This window comes from Gossypium hirsutum, chromosome D05 (assembly GCF_007990345.1).
Source record: "Gossypium hirsutum isolate 1008001.06 chromosome D05, Gossypium_hirsutum_v2.1, whole genome shotgun sequence".
NCBI classification, from domain to species: domain Eukaryota; kingdom Viridiplantae; phylum Streptophyta; class Magnoliopsida; order Malvales; family Malvaceae; genus Gossypium; species Gossypium hirsutum.
Window position 1 is genome coordinate 39,556,373 of NC_053441.1, and position 24,637 is coordinate 39,581,009.

General features: G+C 32.1%; 1 protein-coding gene across 3 annotated transcripts; it reads right to left on the reverse strand.

Annotated features, from left to right (window-relative positions):
- Positions 1-5,327: 5,327 nt before the first annotated feature.
- Positions 5,328-8,600, reverse strand: LOC107903736 (F-box protein At1g70590). Of its 3 annotated transcripts, XR_005913254.1 has the most exons (5): positions 7,834-8,508; positions 7,610-7,743; positions 7,154-7,254; positions 6,218-6,420; positions 5,328-6,128 (listed from the first exon to the last, which is right to left on the reverse strand). XR_005913254.1 is itself a non-coding variant. In XM_016829889.2 (4 exons), the coding sequence occupies exons 1-3, from the start codon at positions 8,351-8,353 to the stop codon at positions 7,181-7,183; spliced, it is 810 nt and encodes a 269-aa protein (XP_016685378.1). In that variant the 5' UTR covers positions 8,354-8,600; the 3' UTR covers positions 5,639-6,420; positions 7,154-7,180. The 3 variants fall into 3 exon arrangements, 1 of the variants encoding a protein (XP_016685378.1); XR_001685924.2 differs by having other exon boundaries at positions 5,639-6,420; positions 7,834-8,599; XM_016829889.2 differs by having other exon boundaries at positions 5,639-6,420; positions 7,154-7,336; positions 7,834-8,600.
- Positions 8,601-24,637: the final 16,037 nt, after the last annotated feature.

The following is a 24,637-nucleotide window of genomic DNA, read 5'->3' on the forward strand; positions in this document are numbered from 1 at the left end:
TTACAAAATTCCTCAATCATTTACCCCTTTATGCAATTTAATCCTTAATTTTCACAGCTCATAATTTATCCACATTTAGACAAAAATCTTAAACAATCGAATTTCATATGACCATTCTACTGTCCACATCTAACATAATTTCATATCAATTACCATGCAAATTTATTATTTCCACAATTTGATCATTAACATCAAAATCATTAAAACCCATTTTACAAACTAATTATATTTAACTATCCAGCTTTGTAATCTACTATTTAATTCTAAACTTTTATATTGATTTCACTCTAAGCCTAATTTAACTCTCTATTTCTTATTTTTACCTTAAATTTTGAAATTTTCACAATTTAATTCCTATTGTACAAAATCAACCATTGACTTTACAATTTAGTCATTTATCAATTCTAAACTTAAAACCCATCAAAATCACACCTCAAACTCTAATTTCAACAATGGTAATATCATAAATATTTAACAGTACTAAAAATTGTAACATTGTTCAACTAAATCGAGCTACGAGGATCCCAAAAATATAAAAATTACAAGGAACTAGTAAAAATGGTATTTCTTCTTCATTCCCAATTTCGGCATGCAAAGAATGAAGATGATAAGTTTCTTTTTCTCTTTCTCGCCACTTTGTTATTTGTCTTCATTTTGTTTTTATTTTATTTTATTCTAATATAACTTTTTTTAACTTAAGTTCTATAATATAAAACACATATAATACTAAACCATGACCGGCCATCATTATAACCATTTATATAATGGTCTATTTATTTAAAAAGCCCCTTAATCATGTTTCACCTTATAAACTAATATCAATTCATACTTTTATTACTTATGCAATTTAGTCTTTATACCTAAATAAAACACTAATTTGATGGAATTACTTAACTGAAATTTAATTCGTTCCTAATAAAACTCTGTAAATATTTATAAAAATATTTACAAGTCCCGTTTACAGAAACGAGTTCTCGATAACTTTAGAACCAATACACTTGCACATTGTCTAACTTTCTAATTAATCAAAACTATTAGACCAAGCTTCAGTTTAATACTGTAATACCCTTGTAAATATTAATAAATAATTTTTTTTACTGATTCTATCATCGAAAAATAAAATTTTAAAATTACCGTTTCTGATATCATTGACTTTCGAGAAGATACAAAATTAAAACAAGAAAGGAGGAAGAAACAAGAGCTTTCTCTTGTTTCCTTAGCTACGGTCGGCCAAATGAAGGGAAAGTGGGCGTTTGTTCCCCTTTCCAATATTTTTGACATTTAAAATAACAAAAATTTGGTCAAAAAAGTCAACTAATTTTTAAATGTGTGGCCAAAATTCATTTTCAATATCAAATTTGGCTTTAATGGTTAAAGTTTCATCTCATCATTAATATTCTATCATAAGTATATGCAAAATGCTCTAACAACAAAATATACTTTAAATAACTATGAACAAATTTATAAGAAAAGTACCATATGGTAAATCAAAAATTTTGAGGCGTTACAATCTATGAACATATTGTTTAAGTCTTTTGTGGGTTTTTTTCTTTGATCAGTTGTGGGTTAGATTTTATATTATTTTTTAATATATTTAAAGTAATATAATTCTATTGTTTTCTTTATAAAATAAAATTTTAAATTTATGTATGCACTGTCAACAAATTAATCTCATAACTTTAAAGATATAATAAACACTCTTGATCAATAGATCGAGGTTAATTATAATTTTATCGTTATAAATTTATGTCAACGTTTTATGCTATATTTATTATTAATTAAATAAATTTATATCAAAGAAAACATTTATATTAATTATTCTATTTCAAACAATATAATTAAAAAATTGATTCACACATTACTTGATTCGTTTGAAATATTTTTATTTTTATTTTTTTAAATGATAAATTTAAAGAATTTGTTTGTTCTTATGGTTTAAGGTTACGTTTATTTATTAATTAAGGGTGTGTTTGATAAATTATTAAAAAAATTAATAAAATAAATATTTAATATTTTAAATGTGTTTGATAATTATTTTAATTTTTTACATAATATAAATTTTTTAACCAAAAGAAGTGTTGAATAAGTAGCTACTTATCCTAGAAAATATTAAGTTGATTTTATTTTATTAAAAATAAAAATAAATTATTTTTTTTAAAAAATGAGATATTTAAATCACCGTAATTATCTTTTATCCAAAACTATCTAAAATAATATAAAACATTATATTAATAAGGTTAAAATAAATAATAAATAATATTTTTAAAATCAATATTTATTTTTATCAAATAACATAATTATATTCGACACTTATATTTACTAATTTACCAAACAAATTTCTAATATAAATTCAACACTTAAAAGTTTTAGCAATAAAAATTAAGCACTTAATTGTTCAGTACTTAAATTTTTAGTTTATCAAACACACCCTAAATAAATAAAAATTTAAAAATAATTTTATTAACTATTTCATTTTGAATTTAAATGATATATTTAAAAAGACAGATCACACGTTGATATATACACTAATTTAGGGTTAAAATATTTGAGAGATCCTTGCATTATAGAGATTGAATCAAATTAGTCCCTATTAAAAAGAATCAAATAAGTTTAAATTGTAAAAGAGTTAATATTTATTGTAGAAAAATGACTAGAAATTATTTTTTTTCAATTGCAGTTCAATTCCTAACAAAAATTTCTTTATATAATTTTAAAAACTTTAAAAATATTAATTCTATTAAACGAGAAAAATTAACTTTATTCTAATTTGATTTGATTTGATTTGATTCTTTTCAATAATATAAAAACTGATTTGATCCATATAACAATAGAGAGATTATCGACCTAATCTAAAATCAAATTTTTTATTTTATTTTTTATTTGCTAAATGATGAATTTGAAGAATGTGTGTTTAACGGCAGCTCTAATATCCAACTTGCATGGAAAAATAAGTTATTTTATTTTTCTTATTTTTATTTAAAGTAACATATTTAAGTGATTAATTTGAATAGTGAAGAGTTAACTTATTTAAAAAATGTATAATTAATTTAATTTTTATAAAATGTATTAATATTATTAGGTTTCCAAACAAATTTTGTAAATCAATAATTATTAAATTTTATTAAAAAAATAATCCAGCCTACTAATCTATTACAATATATTGAAAAAATGGTTTTTATATTGACACGTGGCTTAGTATATTTATTTGCTTCTTTTCAATGTTTGACTGGAAAATGAAGAGAGAGGGAATTGGGGTATTAAAAATTTATTATTATGAATGTATAAATATATACTTTGAAATTTTCATATATGATACATTTAAAATTATCCTTTGTATTATGATATATTAATTTGTATAATATAATATCATGATTTAATTTTTAAAAATATTTTTTTGTGTTATATAATTATGTTGTGTCTTTATTATGATGATTTAATTTTAAATGTTGTGCATATTTTTGTTTTTAAAATGATTTAAATAATTAAAGTTTGTTTATAGTTTACTCATAAGTCAATTTAATACTATATCCAATTCAATCGAAATTCTTTTAATTTCATTATTTAAATCGTGCATCTAAGACCATGAATAGTATCTTAATTTTGTATATTATTAGCATTCAGAAGTAGAAATTAAATAAATTGTTATCCAAAAACTTTTAACTTAAAATTACAATTTACTATTACTTTATAAAAAAATATAAATTAAAATAAAAGTTCAAGACTAAGCAAAGTTTTTAGAACTAAATTGATAATTGAATCAGTCAAGCCAACAGTTTGACCAGTTTATTTGGTTCAATTTAATAAATAGTTAAAGATTCATAATTAAAAAAAAAGGTTTAAGGGTGTAAAAAACCCTCAATTTTTTCAAAAAAAAAAGTAAATAAGCCCTTGTTTTTTTTTATTGCGCTCAATTGCTGCCAAAATGTATTAAAAATGTCATTTGACCGTTAACTTTAATAGTTGACCATTAAAGTTAATTGCCCCTAATTTTTTTCAGTTAAAGCCACCACATGTCACAACCTAAAAATTATTAAATTTTAATAAAAAATATTTAAATTTTATTAAAAATTAGAAAAATTTATAAAAATTGTAAAAACTTATAAAAATTATCGTATCGAAAGAAACATTTTTATAATTTTTCTATAAATTTTTTTTATTTTAACTTTCTTTTTATCATTTTTCACCACATGTCACTTTGTGTTGCGACACGTGATGACCTTAACTAAAAAAAAAACTAGAAGTTGTTAACGGTCAATGATTAAAGTTAATGGTTAAAAGGATTTTTTGAGACATTTTATAATTTTTTATGATTTTTATAAATATTACAATTTTTATAAATTTTTTTATAATTTTTAATAATTTTAAATATATTTTTACATTTTTATTAAAATTTAATAGTTTTTATAATTTTTATTGATTTTTATTTTTTGTATGTTTTGCCACATGTCGCATCGTAGTTATGACATAGTACGGCTTTAACTGAAAAAAATTAGGTGGTCTAAAAGCCTTTTTGATATATTTGAATTGTTCAAGTACTTAATTGAGTGCCAAAAAAATAAAAACAAACTTAATTGCTTTTTTTTTTTAATTGAAGACTTTTTTTTATTTATGTATTTTGAAAGTTCAAGTATTCAATTGAATGTAAAAAACAAAAGCAAAGACATATTTGTTAGTTTTGAAAAAATTTAAAAGCTTTTTACACCCTTAAATCAAAAATAAAAATATCTGAATTAACTTAATTCAATCAATTTGTATCGATTCTCAAATCAACTGAATTAAGACTTTGAATCAATACCCCAATTAATTCCTAATCAACCATTCAATCCAATCAACAACCATTCCTTATCCTGATCCATCCAATCCAATCAACAACAATAAGCGTAACCAGGGCTTCGGTGCTAGTAACAATAAAAACTTCAAACTTCATTTAAATATCTTTTCTACTATTCGTAATATCTTGTATTGTACTCCTAACTTTTAATTTACAATTAAATCAATTAAAAATTATATTTTTCTCATATCTAAACAAATTTATTAAGATAAAAGAACATTTTTATTTCATGAAATAAGAATTCATATAGATACATATAAAATGATAAAAGCTTTATTTAGAAAAAGTATAGAGGTTTATTGAAATAAAATGATAATCATACGTGAATTGATATATGCCGAAATACCTGAACTCGACGAGTCATCTGATAGGATAGGTTTTTTTTTTTTTTTTAAAATGAGTTCCTGGATGAGCTTAAATTTCAAAGACTTGAGTCAAATCGGTGCCAAATTTACAAACAAACAAACAAACAAAAAAACACTCTGCTCCAATATACTTAACAAAATACCCTTCGTATCTAATATTAGTTTAAAACATATGATAAAAAATTTATATTAATATTTGCTCTTACATAATTAAACCTAGAAAACAATTAATAATATCATCAAAAGTAATAAAATGAATAAAAATTATTATGCTATTTTGATAAGAAACAGTCGGATTAGATTCGGGTCAAATATACTAATATTTAATTTTGGATCGGGTTCGGATGATACATCGGGTCAGAGTTGGGGTTGGACGGGCAAAAAAATGCCGCGTTGCCATCTCTCTATGTGGAATTGTCAATCCATGCGTGAGAAGAAAGAATGTTAAAACTCGTAACACGTTTTCCCATTGCTCATTCAAATATACAACCAAGCACTTGAAACGTCAGAAGCCAATTTCTTTTATCTTCAGTCTCTACCCCCATTAAGGAAAAACAGAACAGCAAAACATAAAGAAATACAAACAGTTGAAACAGATAACCTGATGAACTATAAGATACGGTTGAGGCAATAACTTAATGGTTGTGACCTATATTGTACCGACTTGACTTTTTTTTCTTAAGAACTCGTGTTCTACAATTATGTCTATCACAAGTGTGCGGATATAACCATACCTAAGATAAAAACCTTAGAAAAAGCTGATCACATCTGTATTTGATATCTAACAATCACACCTGAGTTTTAAGTAACATAGGCTGTGACCTAACGTAGCTGCACCTTCCTAAAAGTAGTAGGTTTAGAGGAATTTCACTTCCTCGCGGCAAAAAGAAATAAGATAAATCATATAGGATGTTGAGACAGGATTAAAGACGCTGGAAGCAAAAGGAAAACAGTTAGGGCATCTATATACTTAGAGCTGTCATCAAGCATAAAGACAATCAAAAGGGAATGAGGCAATTACAGGAGTATACGACAAAGTAAGTATTCTTGATATACTTAGCGAGATGAAGGCAAAGCACGCCAATTGTCGGCAAGAAGGAGCGCCCGTTCACGAGAAGTTGCTGAGAGTTGCTGAAGGATGACATTTTTTACATGAGTTGCAGCTGTTTCACCAGAACGTGTGGCAAGTTCAAGGTACACTACAGCTTTCATCATTTCCCCTTCCTGTCCAAATATTATCATCAAAATCAGCATTAGCTTAGATTGCATAACAACAGATATCATTGGACTATGAGTCATATCCCCACATTCATGTGTCAGACACGAATACTTCAATAGAAATGATCAGATGGCCAGATGTGAAAAATTAATATTCACCATGAAGCAAGCTTGCATGCATTTGTCTTCTCTTAACCAACTACAAAATCCCATTTTTTTTATTCATGCATATTTCTCCATTTTACTTCAAAATGTTTGGAGCATAAATTCATAGTTATTTGCTATTACTTAGACTTGAATGTACAACATTATTAGCGAGCATTGATGCCTAAGAGAAGAGAAATAATGACCAGACAGAAAAACAGACTCAGATCACGAGGCAAGCTTGCATACATTTATCTTTCTCTTAACCAACTAAAAGACACGCCACTGTTTTCATGCATTCATATTTCTGCATTCTATCTCAAAGAGTCTTGAGCAGAAATTCATAGTTGTTGCTATATTAGTTGGACTCAAGTGTGAGTGTTAGATATAAGTACGTATTCAACATGGATGTATTAAAGTTTTTTTCCAAGTTTCCACGCATTTGGAGGTCATAACCATATACTGTTTGATATAGGTATTTCAAGAAAAATGAGTCCTTTTAGAAGTCATTTGTTTCTAGAGAATCCTAGGTGCATCAGAACATGATTCCATTATTGTATATACTAGGAAACAAAGAACTAAGAATGTGACGTACAGAAAATAAAGCAAGTCCATGTTCAAATTAAGCTTTGCTATGACCACGATCAGCTGCCCTCCTCATCCATTTCCTTGCTTGTCGACGACTTTGCGACAAACCTACCACAGATGAATAACAAAGTGAAGCATTGTACATTGCACGAACATATCCACCTTCAGCAGCTTTTAGATACCATTTTGCCTGATAATCAATAAGCAACAGAGCACATCTTAATCACCCAAAAATTTGGGTCTAAAACCCTCACCATCTGGTAACCACATTGGGCCTCAAGGTCAGACCAGAACAGGAAAAGTTCTCCTGACACCTATTTTCTCCATTCATAATACTCGAAATGGGGAAGCTTATAAGGGCACCGAGCTCCTTACTACTTGGCCAGTAATCACCTAAATCTTCTTAAATAGAAAGGTTCACTTTATGAATAAAATTAAAATGGGTAAGCAAAGAAGTTCATACTGCTTCGTAAAGATTTCGATGAACTCCAAGACCTTGATGCAAGCAAAGCGCCAACTGGTACTGAGCTCGTGTATAGCCCCCAATTGAAGCTTGATGCAACCATTTTACAGCTTCCTTATGATTTTGAGGTTGAGCTGAAAAGGTCAATTTTTGTAAGATAATATGAAACTGAATAAGGAGCTAAGATTTGAGGGAAAATGTTTAGTAATTTTGGCGAAAAATACCGTGCAAGTATGAAATTCCGAGATTACACTGGCCGGCAGGGTCGCCAAGGGCGGCGGCTTTCTGGTAAAGAGCAATTGCTTCTTCTTTTAGACCCCTTTCCCAGTAGATAAGCCCCGCATCGACCATAGCAAGCGTAGATCCACGCGCAGCGCCTTTCAAGAAAGAGTCGAGAGCTTTATCCAAATTACGCCGAACACCGCCACGGCCATGCTTGAATCGCTTCCCGTAACGCAGCAGCATCATCGCTTCCCTCAACGGCCGGAGCGCGTCCCTCCATGACCGGCAAACCAGCGAAGCCGCTAGAAGGTTCGGAAAATTAAACGACGCCGCGATTTTCGTCAAGATGTCAAAAGGGAGAGCCGAGAAATCAGGGCCGTCGGTCGGCGATAATGAAGGTTTTGAACCGATCTTGGAACGCCTCGATAATATGATATTTTCTTCATTGTCGTTGGGTTTCGACAAGGGAAAAGCAGTGAAGCGGACGCCGTCGGATCGATCCGGCCATGTTTTTTGCTTCATGTCGCGGCCGTCGATTTCTAGGTGCCGATCTCACACTGAAAGCGTCATTCGCCGCATTTATTTATTTGTTGGTTACTTAAAAGTAAAATCATAAATGAAAAAATGGGGAGCAAATGCTTATGGAACAGCTCGAGACGTGGCACTTCGTAACCGACGTTTAGATATTTCCGTTACAACTCCTCATATATAGGCTTTCCATTTTCGTAACGCCTCGTAGTTAAATTTTAAGTACATGCAATTTTTAGAAAATGATTTAGAGTTTTGAGTTTTTTTATAGGGCATAGTACCAAAAAAAAAAAGTCTATTTTTGAAATTATTTATAGAAATACTAAAATGTGTTGACGTGGACGTATTTTTAGGGGGTAACGCATAAAAGTACATTGATAAGGACGTATTTTTCCTTGTGTCAGGCAAAAGCGTGTTGACATAGACACACTTTTCCCTGTGTTTTCCCCTAACGATCGTTTAAAAATTTGATCATTGGTCCCAACGGTAAGGAAAAAAAATATATCCCCACCCATTTTTTTAACACCAAATTTCTTCCAAATTATAATTCTTCCAAATTTCTCTCTAAATTTCTCAAAAAAGCTTCCAAAGCTCTATAAATTTTTAATTTTTGTCTGTAGTATTAATTTTTATAATTTCTAAGAAATTTGATAATGTTAGCAATGACCCGACAATTAATTCGTCTCGATGATAAACATATCTCCGTCGACCAAATGAAAATGGTAAGGGTTAATTTTATTTTTTAATATTTTTATTTTATTTTTGTAATTTAATTAATATTTGTTTATAATTTTTTATAACAGTCGGTAAATCGAGTGTTACAATGTTTTATTCGTAATATACCTGGTCCCCCATCACCGTTGATTGAAAATTACTTGAGGGAAGCGGGTTTTTGGCACGTGGCCAATATAGGCTAGGGGTGCAAGTTGGACCCGAAACTCATCAGCGCGTTTGTGGAGAGGTGGAGATCCGAGACACACACTCCATCTTTCATGTGGGGAATACCATCACTTTGGAGGATGTTCAGTTACAGTTAGGGTTACCGATGGATGGGTCCGTACTCACCGGGTCTGCTCAATCTGCTGATTGGGGAGTCATATGTTACGATCTTATGGGTGCGATTTCAGATATTATTTACGGAGGTAGGATCGATATGGGTTGGTTATGAGAGACATTCTTGATGCTAGGGTATGATTAAATTGAAGTGCAAAGAGTACGATATGCTCGGATGTACATCCTTCAAATCCTCGGAGGTTATCTGATGTCGGACAAGTTATGAAACCTCGTACATCTGAGGTGGTTGCTGAAACTCATCGATTTTAGAGTAGTTGGCAAACTCAGTTGGGGTTTGTCATGTTGTCGACATTGTACCGAAATATGTGTCGGGCGACGCAACCAAATAAAACTAAAATCGGAGGTAACCTCTCACTACTACAATCATGGGCTAGGTTTCGCTTTCCATTTTTACGTCCTCAAGTGGACCACTCGTATACATTCCCACTCTTAACAAGGTAAAATTTATATTAGATTTTACAATTATTAAATAAATTTAAAATAAAATATTATGCTAAAATTTTATTTAAATAGGTGGAACCATTCGCTGAGTTACGGATGAATACCAACGATTGAAAGTGCATGTAAGTATTTATTTCATTTTGAACTATATATACATAACATAATCGATTTTGTATTTAGTTTTTAGAATTATGTATATAAGTAATATTTTTATCACATTTATATAGTTTCAATGGACACCATACGAGGATCCAACAATTCGGACAGTAATTCCAGATGAATTCCTATAGAATCTGAACATCTGGCACGTTAGGGTCTCATTGGTCAACTATGCTACCGTCAAGATGCACCAGACGGATAAAGTGTTGTGGCAATTCAGATTCTGAAAACTGATTCCCATTGCACTTGAGGTGCTCGATGATGAGCACAAAATTGACTTACGGCAACCCAATACACATTGGCTGGTCTTCCACTTGGAATATATCGAAATGTGAGAAAATCGATATGATAATATACCTACTCGTGAACCGATTATCGTTCTGGAGTTAGCATGCGATCCAGATTACATGCTATGGTTTGTAACACCCCTAACCCGTATCCATCGCCAGAACAGGGTTGCAGAGCATTACCGGCATTTACAAATCAAACGGATAAAAATTTAAAATATTTCATATCATATCAATAAAATACTATATCCAAGTCAAATTATGCATATTGTCCCTTATACAAGGCCTCGAGGCCCAAAATACACATTAGAAACAAATCGGGACTAAATCGAAAACTCAGAGAATTTTTTGGAAACACTTAAAATTTTCAAAACTACAGGGGTCACACGGCTGTGTGACTTACACGACCAAGAGACACACCCGTGTCTTAGGCCGTGTGGGAATTCGAAATAGGGACACACAGCCGTGTCCCAGCCCGTGCTCGTGCCTATGTGAGTATATTGACTTGGGTCATACGGCCAAGCCACACACCCGTTTGATAGGCTGTACCTACACTAAAAATGCACATGTATACCAGCCATAGCAAGGCACCAAAAACATGCTTTATACATATAGTATACCTTTATACATATAGTATAACCACACTCAACCAAAATCATAGCATAGTCTAGCTTTATACATATAGTATAACCACACTCAAATAACAACTTATAAACATGTATAACCAAGTACTCCATTTGGTCAAAATAAACAACTAACTTCCAATTTGATTTGCATCCATACATACCATAAATCTTACTTACCAAAACACAAACCATTTGGTACAAAAATACCATTCTTTAACTAATAATAATTAACCAAAATACCTATACATAACAAGGTACCAAATCACCACATATACCACATATCATAAGTCACATATACCATATGCATATTCAACTATCATTTCATCTTCTATCATTCAAACAAACAAGCCAAACATTAACCATAATAAGGCTACTCACATAAATGCCAAACTTTTCCATTATATCATCAAGATACCAAAACTCAACCAAGTCAAATAGCCATTTCAACATTCAAACACATGGGCCAACATTAACCAGAATACTGAATACCTATACATGCCATTATAAACAAAATCAAAACATTCGAAAGTACTAATAGAATCGATAGATAGCGTGATATAACTCCGACAAGCTTCCAACCCGATTGAGCTTCCGATAATCTAAAAAGTAATGGAAAACAACTACGTAAGTAATGAATACTTAGTAAGCTTGTATAAACTTTAGTCATATCAATCTATTAGAAATATGAAATTTATACATATAAAAAATAATCCTATACCAATACCTCAAGATTCATGTAACCATATTCAACAACTCGGAAAGTGAATAAATTCACAGCATCACATATACAGATAATCCCTAGCATAGTAGGATTTATAAAACTTTAAACCCATTTAAATTTTCTTATTTTCATTTGTATTTCATTACTTTCCACACTCGTTCGATATGCATAACACACAAGTCATAAGCATAACTTTCAACCATAGCCACAAGCTAGTGCATTTTAACATAGCCCTTTTTAAATTAATCACGTGATAAGCCGTTTCATAAAAAATTGCATAATTTAAACCTTAGCACTTTTTCATGTGTACAAGAATATTTTCATTTGAGCACTTACCATTTCAATTTGGCTTATAAGTAAACATAATACCATTCCACCAACAGCTTGGCACTTGCCTAGGCATCAAACAACAACACATGTTAGTATGCTTGAACATATTTCATATAAATTCAACTTTGATAACCTTATTTTCTCAACATGTCACACTTGAGTTTATTATTCGTCTCAACTTAAATAATTTCCATGTATCAATATATCAATGATATTCATATATGTACATGTCATGATACATATCATTCTCTTACCGTTTCTTCACATACATATATCATCCATTTCAATATATCAATATATCATGTATCATTATTTCCATGTATTTCATATATATATCTGTATTAGTTCGTATCGACCCCATATCGTCTCATAATAGAACATTTCCCATTGAATCATTTAGAATATCGTTGGATACTCGAGTATCTCACACATGGTGTGCTAAATTGTAATCCATTAATCATATATATGTATGCTCATACGAGCTCTGAATCGGTATGTTTTTACGAGCTGTAATCGGTAAGCTCATACGAGCTGAGTAACGGTAAGCTCATATGAGCTGAGTAACGATAAGCTCTCTCAAGCTGAGAATCAGTAACCCTAATGACATGTCATTTGTATCTACGAATTCTTAAGGTTCAAATAGGAGTCGATAATCATTGTACGTCGTTGGATTTAAGTCGTTTCATAACACGATAAATTGCATATTAACATATATATTGATTTAATCAGAATATAATCACCTATTAACGTTCACTGTAATCAAAATTATACAAAATACAGTTCATACGAACTTACCTGCTAAATTGCAGAAATACCAAGATTCAGTTCACCGATTTTCCACCCGGTCTTGGTCTAAATTAATAATTTTATTTAATATATTAATTTGCACAATAAAACAATTCATTTCATGCAATTTGGTTATTTTGACATTTTTACAAAATTGCCCCTAAAGTTTTACTTTTATTCAATTTAGTCCTTAAACCCAAAACATGCAAATTAACCATTTTTAATTCAAATCCAAGCTAGCAAAATGTTCATAGTATTCAAAACACCCCATTTATGCAACAATTTCACATTAAATCCTTGTACTTTTATTAATTTAACAAATTAGTCCCTAATAAAAAATTCATCAAAATTACTTAACAATATACTTTTAAATATCAATCAACATTCTAAATTCATCATCTAACATAAAAAATCAGAAGAATCATTAATGGAAACATTCAAAATCTTTAACAGTTTCAAAATCGAAGGTACGAACTAGGTGGACCTAATTGCAACGATCTTAAAAACATAAAAATTATTGAAAACGGGTAAAGTTTGTTTACCAATTCAACAAGCCAAGGTTGGCCGAATGTTAAGCCCTAGCAATGGCTTCCTTCTTCAACAAATTTCGGTGGAACCAAAGTTAAAAGAAAATGATAATTAATTTTGTCATGTTTTGATTATAATATACATAATTAATAATTTACTCTTTTACCCTTGTAATTAAAACCAAACATTAACAATTTATAAGGCCACTAACGTCCACCAACCTTTGAATGGTCAATTTACTATTTAATTCCATTTTCCTTTATTCAAATAACCATTTAATTACATCATTTACAATTTAGTCTTTTTTAATTAATTAACCATCGAAACGTTAAAATTTTTCAACGAAACTTTAATACCACCTTAATGACACTATGTAAATATTTATAAAAATATTTACGGCTCGGTTTATAGAAACGAGGTCCCAATACCTCATTTTCTAAAACCACTTGACCTTAGGGTCAAACTACTTGAACTTAATAAATCGTTTATATAACATATATTATCATATCAAAAACCTTTTAAAACCCATATTTTACTCGTAAATTTTAAATATAAAATTTACAAACTTACTCATCGAATTTGGTGGCTTCGAAACCATTGTTTCCGACACCACTGCAAAACTGACTGTTATAACTCTCCCCTCTTACGAAAATTTCATCTTCGAAATTTCTCATTTGACACAAGCTATCAAGTCGAGTCTTTCTATCATCTTCTTAATGATAATTCATAGATAAGTCAATCATAATTTCATTTTGATTCAGAACTCGTATCGGAAGTCATATCAGAACTTGATACTATATCTAAATTAACTGAACAACTATGATGTTCTCCTGTCACAACTTTATCATTAGCAATATAACAACCAAGAAATTCCCAGTGTCGTCTGCTGAAATGTAACCAAGAAACCCGGATTATCAAACTCTAATTAGTGCTTCTAACATGTTTGCATCTGTAACTTTCAACTAATATTTGTTCCCCTTTTATTGGAAAACGTCCAACAATATCATTTTACACATGTGCGATAACTTCAACAATCGGGATGACTTTAACCCCTAATAACATTTCTCGATTAGAACTGACCTGATAGATATATTTTTGTATCATGTCTTCTAGAATCTGAATTTCTCATTCTGACTGTCCGTCTATTTACCCGTGAATGCACAAAATTTATTCCCGAACCTAAGGATAGACTCAAATGCGTATAACATAATTAACTTTTCAAATGAATAACCCACTCTGATTAAAAAAACTGAGTCGATTTTATCTATCAAATAATAACATTTCAGAATAATCCCTTCTTCTTGTTGTCAAGACAACCCAAACATACAATCTATCACAATTCTCTCAGAATACTAATTAAAGATATTTAAAAACTGCATTAACTCAGAAGAAACATAACATCCTGTTTTAACTCGCTGACATTAATCAAGATTACATGAGGAATGCAAACCAATATACAAGTTTGAGCTCGATCTTCCACCATCTACACTTTTGCCGGTGTCAACCCTTTCACGAAAGCTAGAAAGGGATTATATATAATAAAACTATTTTAATTATTAACATCGAAGCTTTGAACTATACCGAAACCACAACCATCAAATAGATTAAAAACCATAGTACTATAATAAGATCGACGATGTTTCAACCGTATAGATAGAACAATATTTCAACATCAATAATGTACTTCGAAATAAAATAGGAAAATCGAATATAGTTCCAATAACAATCAGTACAGGAATAGAATCTCTAAAAACCTGAGATCTGTATCACCATGCTCCATGATTAAACTAGAAATTATAACCGTAATAGATATAATTATCTTCGGCCAATTAATATCCTTTACAGATGAGCCATGTTTGATAAATTAAACTATAAGAATGATAAGAAAACCGAGATAATGAAATCCAAGATGTGAAGCTATACTGAATTTCTGAGAACACAACACATATTGAATGATAAAGAGCTTGATGATTCTTCAGAGAAAATTCAGAAGAAGAACACCATTCATATGCTCTGGAATCAATTGTAATAGAAACAACATAATTTGCGTATATATAAAGTAAAGCAATAACCGGTAGAAATAGAATAATAACATCATATGAGTTTTATCATCCAATTTTCTACGAAACATAATGGAATAGAATGCCAAAGAAAGATAGAGTAATGCTGATAAAAAATCAACCAGCCTAACAATACTTCTGTCTAACATTATGATTAGCTAATGTAATCTTATGATAAGAATCATCTCTGAAGATGAATTATTACATATACCACTGAGAACAAATGAACATATAGAATACCCAGAAGAGATCATTGTAAGATACTCGACTATAATAGCTGCATTCAGATATCTTTGTAATTTCAATACTATCCCACTGACTACTACAGTCATCAATGATCCTACATTATCCCAATCACTAAAGAAATCAATTCAGAAGAAATTCCGGTTAGCTCGTTCTTTAAATACCATACCTGAATAAGTCAATTAGTCGTGAATAACTTTTTCCTTAACAACAACATTGCGTATCCCGAATAATCTTTTGAAAAATATGATATCTCTTCTAGAACCCTCTTTACTTGCTAACCTATCCTCGGCTCTGGCCGTATTATTATTCATTCAGCTATTGAACTCTTCAGTTTCACACTTATAAGCTTAATAAATATAAATCTTGTAAATTCCGTTGTATAAGACTTTATAGGTGAGGGGGTGAATGTCGTAAACCCTTAAAATTTAACTCTCATATATACACACGTATAACATAACATTTATCATCAACATAATCATTATAAACATTTATTCATACATTTATGAGTTCTGTCTCATCATAAGCAACAATTTTTTTAATCTGATATTAGAGTGTCGCATTAAGCATTATCAGAATTAGCTCGGTTAGAAAACATATCTGTCTAAAAATGAAACAAATCACATCAGCATCGGGAGATATCACACTATCACAGGTTATATAATGGAATGTATTTCTAGACTTCACACATACAACGTTCAGTCTAAGAACCAACTAAATCGTAGCTTTGATACCACTAAATATAACACCACTAACCCGTATCCGTCGCCGGAACAAGGTTACGGAGCATTACCAGCTTTTACAAATCAAACAGACAAAAATTTAAAATATTTCATATCATATCAATAAACACATTATATGCAAGTCAAATCATACATATTGTCCTTTATACGAGCCCTCGAGGCCCAAAATACACATTAGAAAAAAATCAGGACTAAATCGAAAACTCAGAGAATTTTTCAGAAACACTTAAAATTTTTAAAACTGTAGGGGTCACACGACCGTATGGCTAGGTTGTGTGACTCACACGGCCAAGAGACACGTCCATGTCTTAGGCCGTGTGGGAATTTGAAATAGGGACACACGGTCGTGTCCTAGCCTGTGCTCGTGTGAGTATACTGACTTAGGTCACATAGCCAAGCCACACCCCTATGTGCTAGGTCGTGTGAACATACTGACTTACAAACCTTTACAAGCTATAAGGGACACATGGTTGTGTCACCTGGCCGTGTGTTACACACGGCTGAGACACATGTCCGTGTGGACAAAAATAGGCTATTTTACAAGCCATTTTTCTAGACCAACAAGGCATGTACCTATAGTAAAAATGCATATGTATACTAGCCATAGCAAGGCATCAAAATCATGCATATTCTAGCTTTATATAGATAATATAACCACACTCAACCAATATGCACATAGGCATCTCAAATAACAACTTATAAACATGTAACAAAGTACTCCATTTGGTCAAAATAAACAACTAACTTCCAATTTGATTTGCATCCATACATACCATAAATCTTACTTACCAAAACACAAACCATTTTGTACCAAAATACCATTCTTTAACTAATATCAATTAACCAAAATACCTATACATAACAAGGTACCAAATCACCACATATACCACATATCATAAAGCACATATACCATATGCATATTCAACTATCATTTCATCTTCTATCATTCAAACAAACAAGCCAAACATTAACCATAATAAGGCTACTCACATAAATACCAAACTTTGCCATTACACCATCAAGATACCAAAACTCAACTAAGTCAAATGGCCATTTCAACATTCAAACACATGGGCCAACATTAACCAGAATACCTATACATGCCATTATAACCAAAATCAAAACATTCGAAAGTACCGATAGAACTGATGGATAGCGTGATATAACTCCGACAAGCTTTCAACCCGATCGAGCTTCCAATAATCTAAAAAGTAACGAAAAATAGCTAAGTAAGTAATGAATGTTTAGTAAGCTCGTATAAACATTAGTCATATCAATCTAATTGAAATATGAAATTTATACATATAAAAAATAATCCTATACCAATACCGCAAGATTCATAAAACCATATTCAACAACTCACAAAGTGAATAATTTCACAGCATCACATATACAAATCATCCCTAGCAGAGTAGGATTTATAAAACTTTAAACCCTTTCAAATTTTTTTGTTTTCATTTGTATTTCATTACTTTCCACACTCGTTCCATATGCATAACACACAAGTCATAAGCATATCTTTCAACCATAGCCACAAGCTAGTGCATTTAAACATAGCCCGTTTCGAATTAATCACATGATAAGCCATTTCACAAGAAATTGCATAATTTAAACCTTACCACTTTTTCATGAGTACACGTATATTTTCATTTGAGCACTTACCATTTCAATGCAACTTATAAGTAAACATAATACCATTCAACCAACAGCTTGGCACTTGCCTAAGCATTAAACAACAACACTTGTTAGCATACTTGAACATACTTTATATAAATTCAACATTAATAACCTTATTTTCTTAACATGTCACGCTTGAGTTTATTACTCGTCTAAACTTACATAATTTCCATGTATCAACATATTAAAGATATTCATATATATACATGTCATGATGCATATAATTCTTTTACCGTTGCTTCATATACATATATAATCCATTTCAATATTTCAATATATCATGTACCATCATTTCTATGTATTTCATATATATACCTGTATTAGTTTGTATCGACCTCATATCATCTCGTAACATTGGATACTCGAGTAGCTCACACATGGTGTGCTAAAATATAATCCGTTAATTCCTATACATGTATGCTCATACGAGCTCTGAATCGGTACACTCTTACGAGCTGTAATCGGTAAGCTCATACGAGCTGAGTAACGGTAACCTCATACAAGCTGAATAACAATAAGCTCTCTCGTGCTAAGAATTGGTAACCTTAATGACATGTCATTGGTATCCTATGAATTCTTATGGTTCAAACGAGACTTGGTACTCGTTGTACGTTGTTGGATTTACGTCGTTTCATAACACGATAAATTGCATACTAACATATATATATTGATTTAATCAGAATATAACCACCTATTAACATTCACTTTAATCAAAATTATACAGAATATAGTTCATATGAACTTACCTGGCTAAATTGCGGAAATACCAAGATTCAGGGGTATTTTGGTAATTTTCTATTTTCTTCGATTTTCCACCCTGGTCTTGATCTAAATTAATATTTTCATTCAATATATTAATTTAAACAATAAAAAAAATCCATTTTATGCAATTTGGTCATTTTTGAATTTTTTCCAAAATTGCCCTTAAAGTTTTACTTTTATCAATTTAGTCCCTGAACCCAAAACATGCAAATTAACCATTTTTAATACAAACCCAAGCTAGCAAAATGTTCATAGTATTTAAAAAATCCCATTTATGCAACAATTTCACATTAAATCCTTGTACTTTTATTAAGTTAACAAATTAGTCCCTAATCGAAAAATTCATCAAAATTACTTAACAAAAATACATTTAAATATCAATCAACATTCCAAATTCATCACCTAAGATAAAAAATCAGAAGATTAATCAACATTAACATTTAAAATCTTTAATAGTTTCAAAATCAAAGGTATGGGCTAGCTGGACCTAGTTGTAACGATTTCAAAAACATAAAAATTTTCGGAAACGGGTAAAGTTTGCTTACCAATTCAACAAGACAAAGTTGGTCGAATGTTAAGCCCTAGCTACGGCTTCCTTCTTCAACAAATTTTGGTGGAACCAAAGTTAACGAAGATGATAATTAATTTTGTCATATTTTGATTATAATATACATAAATAATAATTTACTCTTTTACCCTTGTAATTAAAACCAAACATTAACAATTTATAACGCCACTAAAGTCCACGAACCTTTGAATGGTCAATTTACTAATTAAGTCCCTTTTCCTTTATTCAAGTAACCATTTAATCACTCAAATCAAATAGTGATTAAATTTTACATTTTTTATAATTTAGTCATTTTATTTAATTAACCATTGAAACATTAAAGTTTTTCAAGAAAACTTTAATACCACCTTAATAGAAGTCTATAAATATTTAAATATTTTAAATATTTACGGCTTGATTTATTGAAATAAGGTCTCTATACCTCATTTGCTAAAACCACTTGACCTTAGGGTCAAACCACTTGAACTTTATAAATCGTTTATATAACATATATTATCACATCAAAAATGTTTTAAAAACCATATTTTACTCTTAAATTTTATATATAATATTTACAAACTTACTCATCGGATTTGGTGGCCCCGAAACCACTGTTTCCGACACCACTACAAAACGGGCTGTTTCATAGTTTAGGATCCATGGCAAGCCATATTTGATCTTGGAAAAAGAGAGGCGTTGGAAAATCCATGTTGAAAGGGAAAAATAGGGCCCTTTAAATCCAAGGATAAGGGAGGGCGAGGCGAGCCCGTCAACAGTGCCCACGCAATCACTAGCCCTAACGGAGCAATCGACGATGCCCACGCCACTGCCCCTTCAGATTATGCAAGTTGCATATCCTAACCCGTATGTATATCCTTTTTCGACTTCTATGCAAGGTTGGAATGTATGGCCTAGTGCATCACATTTCCCAATGACTCTGAGTCAACCGATGATATATAGGCTATCATCGTAGGAGGTACCGCATGAGGCACCATCGTGGAGCTCAACTCATTTCCAATCCCTATTGCCTTATATGATTCAAGAAGGTTATGCTCATTCACTGTGGTTGATGTAAACACCTTCGCAATCTTTGTTCTACCAAGGTGGGTCATCTTCCCAACATCCACAACTAGAATCTGATCTCGAACAACTACAACCCCGGCCGAAAGCTGAACCAAGAAGGAATCTAGTGTGTAATCGTCAACCACTCCAATGTGGCACTGATTCCGACCGGCACATGCATTGATTTATTTTTATATTGTTTCATTTAATAAATTAGATGTTCTTTTGAATATTTTTGTACAAATTATTTTTATATTGTTTTATTTAATAAATTAGAAGTTATTTCGATGTCGACATGTTGGCATTATATGACTCGGGTTCCTACACCACCCGCATAACTTCTATTGGTTCGTTCTGTCCTGGATATCCAAATTATGACATATTCTAGTTGAGCACAGTCGACTTTTTGGTTTGCGACTCAATTTTCTATACGATAAGAACTTAAACGAAACAAGTGATATATACAGTCACTTACATTCATCTGAGATTGGTGGGAATACATGTCTCCACAGATTATACATGTATTCTAATTTGTACACCTCGTCAACATAGCTCATGAGATCCAGACGGAGATTCTGACAATTTGTAATTACATGAGTGCATGGATAACGAAGTGCGTCAAACCTCCCAAAGTTGCAAGTCCTATTTTTGAGGTGTACATGATATTGTTCGCCGGGAATGCATTGGTTCAGTCTGTCAAACTCCGTCACACAAAACCATAGCTTGTTGCGATCATGACATACTGCATGCATGGAGTTGACCCGCGTCTTGGCCTTATTAATTTCTTACACTACCTTTCGGCACCATACATGGCTTCCTTGCATGTAGCCTTTATAACTCACTACTCGCTTTGGGAACAATGCCGTCAAACAAAAGTATGTCTCTGACACAATTGAGGTTAGCGACAAATGACACGTTCCTTTTAAATCAGAATTGATGCATTCAACCAGGTTTGAGGTCATCTAACCATATCGTAAGCCACCGTCGTATGATTGTGTCCACTGATCAAAAGGTATGTTACAGAGGTAGTTTGTGCCTTGATCGTTAATTGACTGTAAAATTAGCAACATCTCATGAAAACAGTCCTTATTGATCTCGTACCCGGTCAATATAAGTGGATAGCAATAATTACATACCACTATTCCATTCAGAAAAAATTGAATATTACAAACCAAATAATATTAGTGACGATTAAATACCCGTGTTGGTCACTTGTCGTCATTCAGCAGTAGACTGATATTGCCCGTAGTAGTTGGACGCAACGTGCCTTAGACAATACCGATGGTGTGTGTGATCCTAGAGGCTTCCTTGTCGTTCAATTGTGGCTAGTATTCTAGTGCCCCGATCCAATATAATGCAGATATCAGGTTGGGGCAAACATGCCTCCTCAACCTAGAAAGAAAGAAATTCCAATTGTCACTTGACTCCTCTGGTGTTATTGCAAACGCAATTGGAAAAATCCTCCTATCACCATCCTATGCCATGGCTAGCAATAGCTGATGGATATATCTACTATACATAAAGGTACCGTCAATTTGTACCAATGGCTTGTAGTATTGAAATGCATCCTAACATTGTTTAAAGCTCTAAAACAGATGATTGAACGCTTGGCATTCACGGAGCAAGCGACCGTTGTAATACATAGGAACCATTTCAAGGTCTATTACACAACTTGGGACGTACTTCTCCAGCACCTAACACCACTGACACACCTCATTGAATGAAGCGTCCCACCCACTATACATCTTCTCGAACACCTTCTACTTATCTATCCAGGCCTTGCAGTAAGAAGGCGTGTACTTGAATTAGCTACGAATATTGGAAATTAAGACCGACACAGTAGTCTTGGAATTCGCTTTCACCATCGGTAGTATTAAGCCCACTATCATCTCTGAATCCAGCTTGGGATGATCTTCTGAAACACCTGTCAACCCATGAGTACGTTAAATAATGAACATTAAATAATAACAGTAATATTCAAAAACCCTAAATACCCAGTGATACTGTACTAGAGACAACACTCATATGCGAACTGGTGAACTTCTTTATCTCCCACAACCCTATCTTTTTCTTAACCGAACCATGATTTTCCATGAACGTGTACCGTCTTGCACTGCACACTTGGCCTTGAACTTCTCGGATTTGGATTTAATCACGAGGTAGTTAACCCTGTTCATGATGCTATATTGCTTCAATGCACCGAGAAAGCCATCCTTATTGGAAAAATCCTTACCAACTTCCAATTCACTTGAATCCAATGACGAACTTGTGTGGCCACGTCTCTTGTGTAGTAGATTTGGAAACTCCAACGCATCATCTGCCAATAGATCGACATTATGCACGTGGGCTGGAGGCGAGTATGCTCTGAATCGGGGATTTTCTTCTCCTTAATTTGAACCTCCTTCACTGTCTTTAAGTTTGGTTGGAATCAGTCTCCTGTTTAGAAAATAATGCAACTTCTGCACCATCGACATTGGGCTCCAGGGGTGGATTCATATTGGACTTATCACTCGACTCACCGATATCTGCAATGTAGGAGGTCCCCTCATCAGTGAATGTTGTAAGGAGTACATCATCCCTTCTCGTGTACGTTTCAGAATGTCCCTAATCAGATGTGGATTTCCAACCACTAGAAGTTGAACATCGACCTACCGAGGTGCGTGTCTCATCCACTATCGGAATGTTCTGCAGGGGTTGTGTATTTCATCCTGCCACAAAAAATGGACGATTATGTGTTCTGCCACCCACTAACAGAGTGTCGAGTAAGGGTCGTGTATTCCTCTCAAATAGTAGTAGATGTTGAAGTCGCAAGTACTTCATTTGGCCTTGAAAATTCCACATATAACTCAAGATAGGGTGATGCACTAGTGAGGTGCATCTACACCATCGCCTCCAAGCCACGAGCACCTTTGATATCAAATGAGTCATATGTCACCGGATCAGTTGAAGCATAAAATTAATACTTAATAGACGAAACTCTCATTGGCGTCGTTCTGAAGATTTTGCGCCTAATTCTTTTACGAAGTTCTGTCAATTTTATGTTCTGGTTAAAAACTAGTCGCGCTGTGTTCTCCAATAAAAAAACAACACCGTTCTTAGTGTCACGGGCCTCACCGTCATAGTAAATAACAACACTAATTCGTCCACTCATTTTCAACCAAATTATCTGTTGAAAGAAATTCAAAACAAAAAACATTATGCAAAAATATAATGATTCATATAAATATTAACACGATAAATCAACTTATACCTTCTAAACTTCTTCAATTTCTATTCTGCTAAACTTCTTCAATTTTTCTTGCTGTAACTTATGCAACCAGAAATGAAATTTGGGTCATTTATAGCATAAAGGATAGTGGGATGCACTGTCACTAGCACTACTGAAAAGGGCATCCAATTGAGAGCTTTTTCAGTACTTTTACTGGCAGCGCATCTTGCTTGGAGCGTTTTTCAACCCAACTATCAGATTTTTCGAGAATCCCAGAATATTTTTCAGAACCATCTTCGCAATATTATTTTTTCAGATGGAAGCTTTTTCTATTCTATTACTGATTGTGCTTCTTACTTAGAGCGTTTTTCCAAAAAAAATTTATCTCATCAAAATAATTTTTTCAGAACACATCACTTCAAATTTATTTTTTCATATCCCATCTTGTGAAATTTTTTTTCCAGAACAATACTTAGCAATTAAAAAAAATTAAACCCTAAACCCTAAGCCCTAAGCCCTAGACCCTAAACTCTAATTTATTTTTTCTTAAACCTAAACAAACCCCAAAACCCTAAACTTAAGCCTTAATTTGCAAATAACCCAAAAACCCTAATCAAACACGGGGAAAAGTGCGTCCCCATCAACGCTTTTCACTAAAGCGCGTCCATGTTAGCGCACTTTTGCTTGACACGAGGAAAAATGCATCTTTGTCAGTGCACTTTTCTGCGTTATCCCTTGAAAAAGCATCCACGTCAGTGCGTTTTAGTGCTTTCGATCCATACCCGTTATTATTATTTTTGAACGGCCCATTTTCGTAAATAATTTTGAAATGGGCCTTTATTTGTACGATGCCCTTTTTTATATTAAAGGAAATTGGTTCATTTTGAAATGAAAAATAAAATATGTATTTTGTTGTATGCGCTTTCCTATTAACTCAGATGAAAACGTGTCCTAGTAGACGCATTTTTAGCTAACGGTAACTTTTCCAACAGTAAAAAAGTTCAATGGGTAAATTTTTTCCAAT